Source organism: Panthera pardus, unplaced genomic scaffold, assembly GCF_024362965.1.
Source record: "Panthera pardus isolate Hobbes unplaced genomic scaffold, ASM2436296v1 HiC_scaffold_22, whole genome shotgun sequence".
Lineage (NCBI taxonomy): Eukaryota > Metazoa > Chordata > Mammalia > Carnivora > Felidae > Panthera > Panthera pardus.
In genome coordinates, this window is record NW_026526788.1 from 49,646,095 (window position 1) to 49,660,530 (window position 14,436).

Genomic DNA, 14,436 nt, shown 5'->3' on the forward strand with positions numbered 1-14,436 from the left:
CGCTGATCCTCACACTGAGTAACTGAGAGTTTGAATAAAGCTTCTTAATCTCTCAGAGTCTCTTTTCCTCATTTCTCAAATAAGCAGTTTGATAAGCATAACTGGATCAGTCATAATGCATTCATTAGATCATGCTCAGTAGCAAACAACTCCTAACATCCTTCAGTGGTTGATAGGCTCTGTTCCTAAGAATAAGGAAACAAAATTATCATGCAAGTATCATCCTTCAGTGGTTGATAAGCTCTGTTCCTAAGAATAAGGAAACAAAATTGTCACGCAAGTGTCATCTGTATGAAATACCATTCTCAAAGATACTCTCCCTCAAAGGGCCAACATGCCTAGTATCTCCATCTTGCCACTCTGCTATAAAATTCTTCTCGAGGCACCTGGCTGGCTCAGTTGATGGAGCATGTGACTCTTAACCTCGGGGTTGTGGGTTTGAGCCCCTTGTCGGGTGTAGAGATTTCTTAAAAAGAAAGAAAAATCTTGGGGCGCCTGGGTGGCTCAGTCGGTTGAGCATCCGACTTAGGCTCAGGTCTTGACCTCACGGTCCACGGATTTGAGCCCTGTGTCGGGCTCTGTGCCGACAGTGCGGAGCCTGGAGCCTGCTGGGATTCTGTGTCTCCCTATCTCTCTGCCCACCTCCCACCCCCCACCCCACCACTTGAGCTCTGTCTCTCTCTCTCTCTCTGTCAAAAATCAATAAACATTTTTTAAAAAAATTTTTTAAAGAAAAAATAATCTTAAAAAATAAAACTTCTTCTCTGGCTCCTATAGAGCTAGATGTTGACAACATCTGGTATTTGGGAAAGATGGTCCTCCAGTTGATGAAGTCATCCAGTGCATCAATGTGGAAGTGATCCACTGGCCAGTGTAGCCTAGTAGTTAAAAGCAGTACTACTCACTACCCTTGTGACTCTGGACACACTATTCGACCTCTGTGTGTTGTTTCAAGGACTAAATGATTTAATAAATGAAAAGTGCTTGGAACGATGTTAACCAGCACAGAACAAGTACTCAGCTAACATTAGCTACTATTTATAGGAATTCAGCCATTGTTAAAAGAGCCCCCCAATTCCACAGGACTCTAGGCATCTACTGCAACTAAGTTAATTTGGATCCAAAAGATGTCAAGAAAAATAGGTCTTTTTTTAATATAACTTTTTAAAAATATTTCATTTGAGAGTGGGGGGGAGCAGAGAGAGAGAGTGGGAGAGAAAGAATTCCAAGCAGACTCCATTCTGTCAGCACAGAGCCCAGTGTGAGGCTCGAACTCACAAACCATGAGATCATGGCCTGAGCTGAAATCAAGAGTCAGACACTCAACCAACTGAGCCACCCAGGTGCTCTTTTTTATAGAACTTTTGTTTTCCTTTTACTTTCTGATTTTTTTTTTTTTTTGATGAGCATGTACTACTTTTATTTTTTATTTTATTTATTATTATTTTAATTTGAGAGAGAGAGAGTGAGTGGGGGAGAGGGGCAGAGGGAGAGAGAGAAAGAGAATCTTAAGCAGTCTCCAAGCTCAGTGCAGAATCTGACGCAGGGCTCGATCCCACAACTCTGGGATCATGACCTGAGCTGAAATCAAGAGTCAGACACTCAACAGACTGAGCCACCCAGGTGCCCTGAGAAAAGTTAGGTCTTACAGCTGGAGGTTTTCTTTGAACATTCAAATCAAGTATTGCTTTTTCAACCATCAACTCCAACTCAAGCTGTCAGTTTACAAACAGAATGTCACATAATTTCACGATGAAATGTGATTCTTGAAATAGAGAATGTGTTTGGTAATAAGATATCCTGAGGCAAAAAATAAGTACTCAACACACATTAATGAACAGAGAGTATAAATAAATGAGAATGACGGCTTTAATAGCCTAGACAACTTCGAGCTTTATGTAAACTTTACATGTAAGGCAGCATCGTCAGTTACAAGGCAAGAGTTGAAAGTTGATTTTAAAGTGGTCTGGATCATGACTGTATGTAGCATTGTTTGTAAATCAAAACCCAGGGAACAATATAAGTCCTTCAATCAAAATGTGTTAAATCAATTATGCACACATCCTTGTGATGGAATCTTAAGCTGTTATTTTTCAGTGAGGTAGAGCTGTATGTGCTGAATATGGAAATACTTCCAAGAGATATTATTAAGCAAATAATAATAATAATAATAATAATAAGTTCAAAACAGTGTGTGCAGTATGATCCTATTGGTGTCAATGAAAAGAATAATAATATGCTTTACAGATGGATATAAGGTTCTTAAATTGGGGGGGGGGCACACCTGAAGAAGCTAATAACAAGGTTAACTTTGGGCAGTGAAACTGGCATTCAGGAAGCGATGAGAAAAAGACTATTTTATGCATCTCTGTATTGTTCAAATTTTTAGCACCTAGAAGTATGGTTTAATTTTTTTTTAAACATTTTATTTGTTTTTGAGACAGGGAGAGATAGAGCATGAACAGGGGAGGGTCAGAGAGAGGGAGACACAGAATCTGAAACAGGCTCCAGGCTCTGAGCCATCAGCCCAGAGCCTGACGCGGGGCTCGAACTCACGGACCGCGAGATCGTGACCTGAGCTGAAGTCGGCAGCTTAACCGACTGAGCCACCCAGGTGCCCCATGGTTTAATTTTTAAGTATACAGTTTAAACAGGGAAAAAAAGACTTAATTGCACAATAGGCACTGATCCTCTGACTTGACAAATCACCCTAGGGGCCGCTTTCCTTGGCCCTATCTCCAGTCCTATTGGCTGCTGCCTGTTCACGACACTGAGTTCCAATGCTGGCCGTGCCTTTGCACTTTTCTCCTCTAAACTTAATTCGGCTCAGCTATGCCCCTCTCAGCCTCTCCCATTAACCTCTGAGAACAGGTCTTTGCTACCTGCCACAACGCTCTTCTGGTTTCTGGCTAAACCCTTAGCAGTTCAGGAAGGGGGACTGCCCACTGTTATCACAAAGTGAGGAAAGCAAATAAAGTGCATGCACCTAATGCAGCTTGAAACCTCTCTCCCTCTCATTTCCTCCTGGCCAAATAGTATCCACTCTTCAAGACTTCACTCCAGGGACAACTTCTCTTGAAAGCTGTCCTGAACTCCCAGATCAGAATTAACCCCTCTCTCACCAGTGTTATTTTACACGCTGTTTTTATCCGATGTATACTTAGCCCATTTGGATTTGGATTTCAGTTATTTGTGCCCGAGCCTACCAGGCGGTGTTCCAGCATCTCTGTGTTTTTGGAAGACACCTAGATAGAGCATTGTCCTCAATGAACGTATAGCTAGATATTAGGGAACTTGATTTCCATTAACTTGAAGTTGAAAACTTAAGGATACAACCGAAAAAAATATGCAAGATTTTCAGCCTTGGGTGACAGTCATGGGTTCCACAGCAATTCCACTGTGATTGAGAAAAAAAAAATGAGATTCATTGTCCTGCCAAACAAGACAAGCCATATAAGATGCCAATGAGCATAAAAGACCATCAAGAAATCAGTGTCCTTGAGGTAAGTCCTCAATTTTCTACAGACACCTGCCCCAAGTCACTTCCATAGTTTCAGAGTACAACACTCAAAAACAATCCAGATGTCTCCAAGCCTTAATGTGCAGTTGTTTGTACATGAATTGGGGTGACAACTAACATGACTAATTGCCAACAGGACAAGGAGGGTAGAGAGCCTCCGTTAGAAGAATTTAGGGACAGCTGTCCCCTGGCACCATGACTTCTCATCACTGGTGTGACAACCATATGGAGATTAGGAAGTAAGATCTTAAGACGACGATTCCATCACCAAGGCAATTTTTAAAAAAACCTACGTCTGGTGATACCACACTGTTCTACAGGATAAGGTGCAGAGTGTTTCAGGGGACAAGGAACTGGCCACAGAACTTCCTCCAAGTGCCTACATCTTAGAGCAGAACAAAGGTGAAGACTGAAGTAATCACTTCTCACAATGAAAAGGCACTAACAGAGGATATGTGTGTGAATATATACATGTGTATGGAAGATGGGGCAGATACGGTGCATGTGTGAGAAATAATGAGATAGGAAGATAATCTGGTTTGTGTTGGAAAGAGTTGGTGGATTACATGTGCACATGCAATGGCAAGTAAACAAGACAAGAAGTAAAAAAGGCTAGAAATCCGGTCCAGTTCTGTCCCACTAGACCAAAACTGTAGGTAAGTCACTTAACCTATGTTAGCACCAGTGTCCTAATCTATTCGTGGGGACATATAAAACTATTCCATCTAAGAGGGGTCATGAGGGGCGCCTGGGTGGCTCAGTCGGTTAAGCGTCCGGCTCAGGTCATGATCTCACGGTTCGTGAGTTCAAGCCCCGCATCGGGCTCTGTGCTGATGGCTCAGAGCCTGGAGCCTGTTTCAGATTCTGTGTCTTCCTTTCTCTCTCTGACTCTCCCCCATTCATGCTCTCTCTCTGTCTCAAAAATAAATAAACGTTAGGGGCACCTGGGTGGCGCAGTCGGTTAAGCATCCGACTTCAGCCAGGTCACGATCTCGCGGCCCGTGAGTTCGAGCCCTGCGTCAGGCTCTGGGCTGATGGCTCGGAGCCTGGAGCCTGCTTCGGATTCTGTGTCTCCCTCTCTCTCTGCCCCTCCCCCGTTCATGCTCTGTCTCTCTCTGTCCCAAAAATAAATTTAAAAAAACGTTGAAAAATAAATAAATAAATAAATAAACGTCAAAATAAATAAATAAATAAATAAATAAATAAATAAATAAAAGGGGTCATGAAGACTCCACTACCTCCTTATAAAGATATCAACCTCCTTATAAAGCACTGAAGTCACTTCCAGAACTTTTCCATGATGGAAATGATGGGAGCTTCCACATGTAAGAACCGAAAGATTCCTTTTTAACTCTATGACTCCTCACACCCACAACAGAAGACCCATGATAGAGATGGAAAAAAAAAAAAAAAAACCAGAGCCAATACCATATTATGTTAAACAAATCTATAGGTTTCTATGATACATAATCAACCAACTCTTATTTTACCAAACACAAAGAGCCTGCTTATTTCCTGCGTTATATATTTGTTACTGATGCTTTTATTGATGATGTCATCAAATAAAGTTTTCAGGGCAAATTACGTTCGGTCACTGCTAAGGGTGTGTTGCCAGAGAAGAGTAAAGAGTTCTACTTCAATGAAGGCATAAGTAGAGGGAAGAGCTAGCACATGCAGACCTCAAGCATACATTTACTCCAAATATAAGTGAGACGAATGAGTCCCAATGTACATGGGTTTAACTTAAGCATATTCAACAATAGGGCCTTGGATAAAAGAACGAGGAGAAATGAACAAGAATGAGAGAAGCCTGTACTTAACGCTGTTACTTTCCTTCAACCTAGAACTTAGCCTCCAGCCAAATGTAAAAGGAAGCAGAAGAATTTAAATTCTAGGTATTAAGCTTTCCAACAGCTCAGTATCTGGTGAGCCAAGAGGTTTTCAAGGATTGTTTTGACCTTATGTATTTTTCTTTTCTGGGATGAGCTGTTTACGAAAACAAACGGCTGGAATAGCCACAACATTTAGTCTAAAAATGTCCTCACATTTCAGGTGTATGTGCCAGATATTATAGAAGACACCACTATCCAGGACTTTCAGGTATTAGAAAATCACATTCCTCTCAAAGAAAAAGATATCCAAGCAAAAGAAATACACACACACACACACACACACACACACACACACACACACACACAAACACACACACACACCCTGTACATATACACAGATATTTTCACAATGAGAGGTTCAGAAATAGAACGAAGCAGACTTAGAAGAAAAGACAAGCCAGATCATCTTAATAAATCTAGAAGAAAATCCCACCTACCTGGTGACTGCCCGAGTACAGATGGTAACAAGGAAACAGCCAGCCACAATCATCCAGCCCCAGCCTCCATCTGGAGGAGAGGTAGACCGAACTCGGTTTCTTTTTGCCATGGCCTCAGCTCTTTTTTTCCTCTTTTTCGAGTTACTTCAATAGCCCAGTTGTGATCCTGGAAGAGGTCTGCTGTCCAGTGACTTCCTGTTGGCATTCAAGACTGGCACAGAATGCTACCTGGCACATGGGTTACTGGCCATCTAAAACCAAAAACCAGGACATATTTATATTTTATGGTCATATCCAAAGGCTGACTTTTCACTTGACAAAAATGATCATTCTTTTCCTGTTAAATACGGTTATTTGTAGCTATGGATCCTGGACTGGGGCAAAGGCCATTAGCTGTCCTTGATACCCCTTCTCCTTCTGTTTAATAACAGATCCTCCTAAATTTTAGCCAAATCCATGTCCGCCCAGTTTGATACCATATTTCCTAACCTCTCTTGAAGGTGGATGTGGCAACATGGTTTAGCCTATTTTTTTTAATTTTTAAATTTTATTTAAATGCAAGTTAGTTAACATACAGTGTACTAATGATTTCAGGAGTAGAATTTAGTGATTCATCACTTACATGTAACGCTCAGTGCGCATCCCAAGAAGTGCCCTCCTTAATGCCCATCACCCATTTAGCCCAATCCCTGCCCAATACCCCTCCAGCCACCTTCAGTTTGTTCTCTGTATTTTTTTTAATTTTTTAATGTTTTATTTATTTTTGAGAGACAGACAGACAGATTGTGAGTGGGGGAGGGGCAGAGAGAGGTAGACACAGAACCCGAAGCAGGCACCAGGCTCTGAGCTGTCAGCACAGAGCTCGACGCAGGGCTCGAACTCACAAATAGTGAGATCATGACCTGAGCCAAAGTCGGACGCTTAACCGACTGAACCACCCAGGCGCCCCTGTTCTCTGTATTTAAGAGTCTCTTATAATTTGCCACCCTCTCTGTTTTTAATCTTATTTTTCCTTTCCTTCCCCTATGTTCATCTGTTTTGTTTCTTTAACTTCACATGAGTGAAATCATATATTTGTCTTTCTGTGATTTATTTAGCTTAGCTTAATATACTCTATTTCCATCCACATTATTGCAAATGGCAGATTTCATTCCTTTTTATCACAGAGTAATATTCCATTGTGTTTGTGTGTGTGTGTGTGTGTGTATACACATATATATACACATACACACACACACACATATATATATATACACACACACATACATACACACCACATCTTCTTTATAACATGGTTTAGTCTAAATGAAAGGGATGCAAGGAAAAATAATACGCCATTTCTGGCTCATGAGCTCAAAGGCCAAGGCACTTTCCCAGGACTTCCACCACTCCCTTTCCATAGACCGGAGCATGGATGTAAGGGTGAGACAGCTATGCCACACACACCAGGACAGCACCCTGGGGGTTGGACAGCTATGGGGTGGAAGGAGCCTGGGTCCCTAGATGATGGTGGAGAAGGACTGCCTCTCTAGCTCTGGACTACACATACCTTTGCACAGTTACACAAAATACCAAAACGCTTCAATTTTATTTGAGCCTCTGTATTTTCAGTCTCTCTGTTAAAACAGCTTAGACCATGTACCTAATTATTACACTGAATGAGTCTGATAGTAACTTCTTTGGCATTTCTGACTGGTGATGCTATAATTTTTATTTTTTAATGAAAATTTTTTTGTAAATGCTGTATTTTGTAAGTGTGTAATTAAAGCAAGAAGAGAATGGCAAATAAATGAAACAGTATAGAGAGTCCAGCAGCAAGTATATAATAACTCAATATAGCTAAATAAGGTAGCAAAGATTAGTGGAGAAAAAAAGGATTACTCACTGTATCATGTTACAACTCTCCCTCTAGTTCTTAACCTACTAGATAGGTCAGAGTTAAATGTAAAAAAAAAAAAAAAGAAAGAAAGAAATCATTAAGAATCTACGTGAAAATAGAGGCAAATATTTATCTGATCTCTAGATAGGAGAAGGGCACCTTGAGATGTAAAGTAACACAACAAACCAAGGGAAAATTTGGTTGATTTGTCTAAATTAAAATTTAACCTTTCCTACATATCAAAACGTGTAATAAATAAAACCAGATGATAAACCACAGACTTGGGAAAAAAATAGCAATACGTGGTTCAAAAAGTAATGGCTGCAACATTAATTCAATCAACTACCAGCACTTACTGTCTACCATGTGCCAGGCAGTATTTAGGGCACTGGAAATTCTATGGCAGACTCTACTGTACCCCTATGGTCCCTCCTCCTGTGTTCTTGACTTTGTATAATCCCTCCCCTTGAGTGTGGGTGGGACCCGTGACTTGCTCCTAACCAGAGTAGGGCACAGGTGACTGGACAGGAATCCCATGATTATGGCATCCTGTGTAAGGCTCAGTCATGCTAGAAACGAATGCTCTCATTCTCCTGCTTGCCTTGAAGAGCAAGCTGTTACACTGCACACTGCCTATGGAGAGGGCCACGTGGAGGGGACTGTGGCCAGCCTGCTGGGAGCTGAGGACGGCCTCCAGGAGACAGCAGAAAACTGAAGTTCTCAGTACTACGACAGAAAGGAAGCAGATTCTGCCAACATCCTAAGTGATCTTGGAAGCCGACTTCTTTTCCTGGTGAGCCTCTAGCTGAGAACACAGACTGGCTGACATTTTGACTGTGGCCTGTGACACCCTGAGCTGAGGACCCCGTTAAGCTGTCCTGGATTCTGGCCTCACAGGAACGGTGACATACGGTGTTTCTCAGGATATTTTTTAGTATATTAAACAGACTTCTTAAATTACCATTAGGGATGAATTATTTAAGAGACGAAAATAAGAGTTTTGACAGGACAGATACATTTTCCACTGGACTGAGCAAATCACTCAGTGGTCGGTACGATTGTATCACAGTCACCAGAAGAAATCTGAAATAATATTAATTCAACGCAACACCATTTCAAATATGGCGAAGCACGCATTGTTTGGAACACGGGCTATGTACCACTTGGTAAATGATGGACAAATCAAACTAATAAGATATCTTTTACTTTAAAACCACAATTTTTGAAGGAAACGGCTCACGGTAGAATCTTACAAGTGTGCCTCTTTAAAGCCACCCGAACAAACTGGTGGCCTGTGAGTTCACAGTGAATGGGATCAGTTCCCTTATAAAAGAGGCCCTGAGAGCTCCTTTACCCCTTCTGCCATATGAGGACACAGCTTAAAGAAGTCTGTCTAGGAACCAGGAGACAGGCTCTCACCCAACACCAATCCTGCCAGCACCTTGATCTTGAACCTCCCACCTCCAGAACTGTGAGAAATAAAGGTCTGTCAACCACCCAGTCTGTGGTAGTTTTGTTACAGTCGCCCAAATGGACCAAGACACCTAAAACTTTAGATTTCCAAACTCTCTTGAAAAATTGGAAGTGCTAAAGATACCGAGATGGCATTCCTTTGTTGAAGCTATCAGAGGGAGTCAAGTACCAGCACATTCCTGGATAAGGCCCGTGTTCCCCACGTCACCCTGTCCCTGACCTCCTGTATCGCCCAGCCCTGCTGTTTCACTCGTATACGACACCAGACAGGCTCCTGCAAGCAGATTTTGAACGTCTGCCTGTACCACATTGCCATAACTCCAAGTTTCTTGAACAGCCACATGTGAGTCACATTTATGGGATACTTTTCGTCCAGCACGTCTCTCTCTCACAATTTTAATGGGACTAGCATTTGAAGTTCTGCCCACACCTGCACACGCACAACGAAATAACTCACTGCTTAGACATAATGGGGTGGCAAGTGTCATGAAAGGACAGAATCAGTTGTACAAGTCAAAAAGCCAAACTCAGAAACCTCTGCCTTGGTTCGGTCCTAGCCTCTTCATAGGTTTTCCCATTAAAATAACCCCAAGGGTAAGCTGTGTTCCAATTTAAGACCATACATCCACGAACCCATAAATGTCCAGAATAAGGACCATCCCCAGTCAGTGCTGCCCAGTGCTGTTCAAAAATGCTCAAACAGGGACGCTTGGGTGACTCAGTAGGTTGAGCATCCAACTTCAGCTCAGGTCATGATCTCACTGTTCTAGAGTTCGAGCCCCATGTTGGGCTCTGTGCTGACAGCTCACAGCCTGGAGCCTGTTTTGGATTCTGTGTCTCCCTCTCTCTCTGCCCCTCTCCTGCTCTTTCTCTCTCTCTCTCTCTCTCAAAAATAAATAAACATTAAAAATTTAAAAAATAGAATGCCCAAGGAGGCAGTATAATACAGCACGATAGATCAGGAATTAAAAAGTTGTTCAAATTCTTTGAACAGTCATCTCATTGCTGGGAAGTTATCCTAAGAAAACAATTTAAGAGAAGATGGACACTATAGGTGAAAAATAATAGTTGCATTATGAATAATATATAAAACAGAAACAACTTAAGTGCTCAACAACTGGGAAGTGTTCGAGAGCTATGACACAAGCAACAAATGGAACAGTATCCACCCCTTTAAAACCATAAACAAGAAGATAATATTGTAGTATGGGAAAACATTTATGATGCAACAGTAAGGCAAAAAGCAGCCACTAATATTGTGTGTGCATTGGGAAGGAAGTGATATGAAACTCACGTAAAAGTTGTATATTCGTAACTGTCACAAAGAGTAGGAAGACTGTGCCAGAAGGAATGCAGTTGCAAAGACTATGCAGAAAAGTATACAGCCAGTATGACTGTTATGATTCATTTTCAAAACTGTATTTGATACCATTTCATATATAGTTTTCTTAGGTAATTCAGATCCACTCCTGCACCGTGGACATGCGCACAAAAATTCTTTGTATAGTTTCTCGAGGACTAGAAAGAACTGTATCATTTATTGATGCAACACAATGAAAATCAGGTGATTGTTCAGTAGAAGATATGATGTAGGTAACAAGGCCTGGCAAAAGAAAATGTTCCGTTTCATTACAAAAATATTAAGCATTATTAACTTTTACTTCGCCTCTGCGGTCTCCGTTTGTTTCAGCCGAGCAGCTTCTCCCTGGCATTCCCACAATCTAGGAGTTAAGGACCAACTTGAGAGGATCGCTCAAAAGATACAATTGCATGAATCCAAATTAAAGATGGGAGTAACCCTCCCAAGCAGCGCCGAGCCGACGGCACAGCGAACAGAGGTCTGTTGTTAAGTTAAAGTCAACCTGGGTAACACCACAGACCCAGGAACATTCTCACGGGGTTCCAGGGTGGGGAGAAACAGCTCTGAAAGCATCGGTGCGCAGTCCTATGATTAATCAGTCCTCTTGAGCAGGCACACTTGAGCCTCCCAAGCCTCAGAGCTGGGCACCGTCTTCTCCCCTTCACCGTGATGATGCTGAAGCCCAGAGAAGAGAAGGGACTCACCTGGCAGCGCTATGCGGAGATGCAGGTGGAGACGTGTGGTCTGGCGGATTTTGGACGGTGCGCCTGCCCATCCACCCTCCAGATTTCAGAGCGGCTATTGGGCATTTCTTTCAACAAGCCGTGCAAATAATGGTGAAGGCTGAGCACCCATTCGTGTGAGTGCTCATGACGAAAGAAAGGGGAGGGAGCCCACAGGTTAACACAAGGGTATACTGCCCAAAAAATAACTCGTGTTTCTTTCAAAACAGGTCACTTACTAGATTTATACGCCTTCAGAAGAGCACAAGTTAGACCAGGCTAACCTAGTTTCATAGAGACTTTGGAGCAACCTGCAGGTCCCCTACAGTATTAGTCTGCACATTCTTATAAATAATTAACTGGCCCGATACGGCACAAATATAATGAAAAAGTCCTTTACTGAGTTAACAGTATACCTAAAACAGTATGCAAAGGAAGCATGTTACCATCACGTAGTTTGTCATTTTACTAATCAGCCTCTAATTTATTTCATTTTGACGTCCAACCACTGAAATATAATTGCATTCTGCATCTCATTCTGGTTTCAGAAAAATCTTTTTGGAACAAAAGAGGCTCCATATTATGATGTCCCACTAAGATTACTCCTTCACGGTACAAATTAGGCTATATGCTCAATTTCACTTCATCCTCCTTGCTTTCAAAAATCTAGACATTTGCAAAGAATTCTTGCCAATGGTCCATAACTTCCCAATATAGCACTACATTTTGGGGGCAAATCTTTCATGTTGCCTTCAGTAAAGTTTTCTGAAGTGATCGCCTCTGTCAGTAGAAGACCTACGAATTTCTTACAGTCAGGACACTGCTAGAGAAAAGTTCACAGTGGTCCTGGAACCACTCATTTTGTTAGGCTCCCAACATGGTCTTTCTATTATCCTTTCCTTCCTCCATTCCCTTCTATGTCCAGTGCCTTAACCTTCATCAAGTACGCTTCTTTATTAATTGCTTTACAGCCACAAAACAGATAAGGGTGTGTGGGAGAAAGATATCAAGAGCAGGAATCAAGACCATTGGGTCCAGCTGATACTACTTAGTAATGACCCTGTGCAAATCACCTCCTCTCTGCTACCATTTCCTGATCTATAAAACCAGGGAGTTGAATTACTGATGTTTCAAACCAGGTGACTGATTATTAAGGACCTCTTCCCCCATAGGTGAGTTACCTGGTAGTCCAGACACTCTCAGTAAACTCGGATTGATTCTACTCTTTGTTTTTACTTAAGAATCATGAAATTTGCCAGTCTTTTTTTTTCCGGCATTTCTAAAATATTCCTCTACTGCAGATGATTTTTGGAAATATCTCTTGATATTAGGTTGGCAAGCTGGTTTTCTCTCATTGACCCCGTTCTATCATTAAGGCTAAGCCCAGAAGTTTCTTGTTGTAGGAAACAAGAAGATGGGTCCTGTCCATAATAACTTCATCCATAAATAAGGAACCATAGGATTGTGCTGTAGGGGAAGTTTCCACCACACAAAGGGAAAGTAGAAGCCTGCCCAGAGATGAAGGGGAAAGGTTTTTTTTTAATGTTTATTTATTTTTGAGACAGAGAGAGACAGAGCATGAACGGGGGAGGGTCAGAGAGAGGGAGACACAGAATCTGAAGCAGGCTCCAGGCTCTGAGCCGTCAGCACAGAGCCCGACGCGGGGCTTGAACTCACAGACCGCGAGATCATGACCTGAGCCGAAGTCGGATGCTCAACCGGCTGAGCCACCCAGGCGCCCCCCTTTTTTTTTTTAAAGGAAGAGTGATGAGCTGCCTTTCCCATTCTCTCGAGTCCTGAGCAGGGGTAGGTAAGTGGTATAGCGAAGAATTAAACTGGGTATTTGGGGCAGGGGGTTGCAATAAGGAGCCTTGTGCTATGTATCCTGTGGGTAACTGTGGAAAGACCCAACTTCATTGGGTGCCCTTGGCCTGTGATGTGTCAGGGCAGAGAGAAAGCCAAAGACGGTGCCTACTGACCGTCCCTCACCTCCCATGTGACACAGAAGTGGCCCAGATGCTCTTCCGTATTCTCAGTGGAGACATGAAATACATCTATCGATGAGAGGCAGGGCTGTGGCAAAGGGGAAACAGGCTGAGCCAAACGGAAATCATGGCTGATCTTCACACGAGGATCTGCAACAAGAAAGATGGGGAATCCCCCCCAGGTCCTGGCCATAAAGGCGGTACGGACTGTAAGTTTCACCAGTAGCACAAGCGTCAGCATGGTACACAGTGAGGACAGAAGCCAACACCCAGGGGCCAGCCAGATTAGAGTCGCCGGCAGGACGCCCAGGCACCAACACCAAGGAAAGCTGCGCCTAGGCTAGTACGAACTCAGGGACCTGCATGCCAACCACCTCCTCCACCATTACGCATGAGTTCTCCCCGAAGCCAGACAGGCATAGAGGAGAGGGAGGGATAAACACCACAGAAAGGAGAAACAACACTTACTTAGAGATTAACCTTGGATTTGGCTAAATATTGATCCCAGAAGACTGAGCAAAGATGCAAGAGAGTACTTTCAACTTGCAAAGGCTGCTAGAAACGTGTTGAAATTGAGGTGCAATTCATACACAATAAAACACACCCATTTTTAAGTCTTTGTTTTGATGACTTGTTGATGTATACACTCACATAACCACGACCACCACAACCAAGATATAGAACATTTCCATCACCCCAAATATTCCCTCGTGCTCCTCTGAAGTCAGTCTCAACCAACCTCAGCACCACGCCCCCACTGACTTGCTTTCTGTCCAACATAGATTAGTTTTGCCAGTCCAAAATTCCATAAAAATGGAACCACACAACAGGGACTATTTTGTTTCCAGCTTCTTTCACTCATGATAATGTTTTGAGATTCATCCAGGTTGCTGTGTGTATCTGTAGATTCCTTTTTACTATTGAATAGTAACCTATATAATGGATATACTACGACTTATTTATGTAGTCATCTGTTGATGGACATGTTTCCAGTTTTAGACGATTATGAACAAAGCTTCTGTGACATCACCTATACAAGTCTTTGTGTGGATATCTATTTTTATTCTCTTGAGTAAATACATAGGAATGAAATTGCCGAGTCATGTTGTAAGTATATACTTAACTTTAGAAAAAACTGCCAAACTTTTTTTCAAAAATGGCTGTACAA

At 42.3% G+C, this 14,436-nt stretch overlaps 1 protein-coding gene across 1 annotated transcript in view; it reads right to left on the bottom strand.

Moving 5' to 3' along the window:
- SLC16A12 (solute carrier family 16 member 12) overlaps positions 1 to 14,436 on the bottom strand; it is a 78,535-nt gene that overhangs the window by 17,528 nt on the left and 46,571 nt on the right. The window contains 2 exon segments of the mRNA XM_019445039.2: positions 5,850 to 5,961; positions 5,964 to 6,100. Coding sequence (XP_019300584.2) covers positions 5,850 to 5,961; positions 5,964 to 6,054 — 203 coding nt within the window. The 5' untranslated portion in view covers positions 6,055 to 6,100.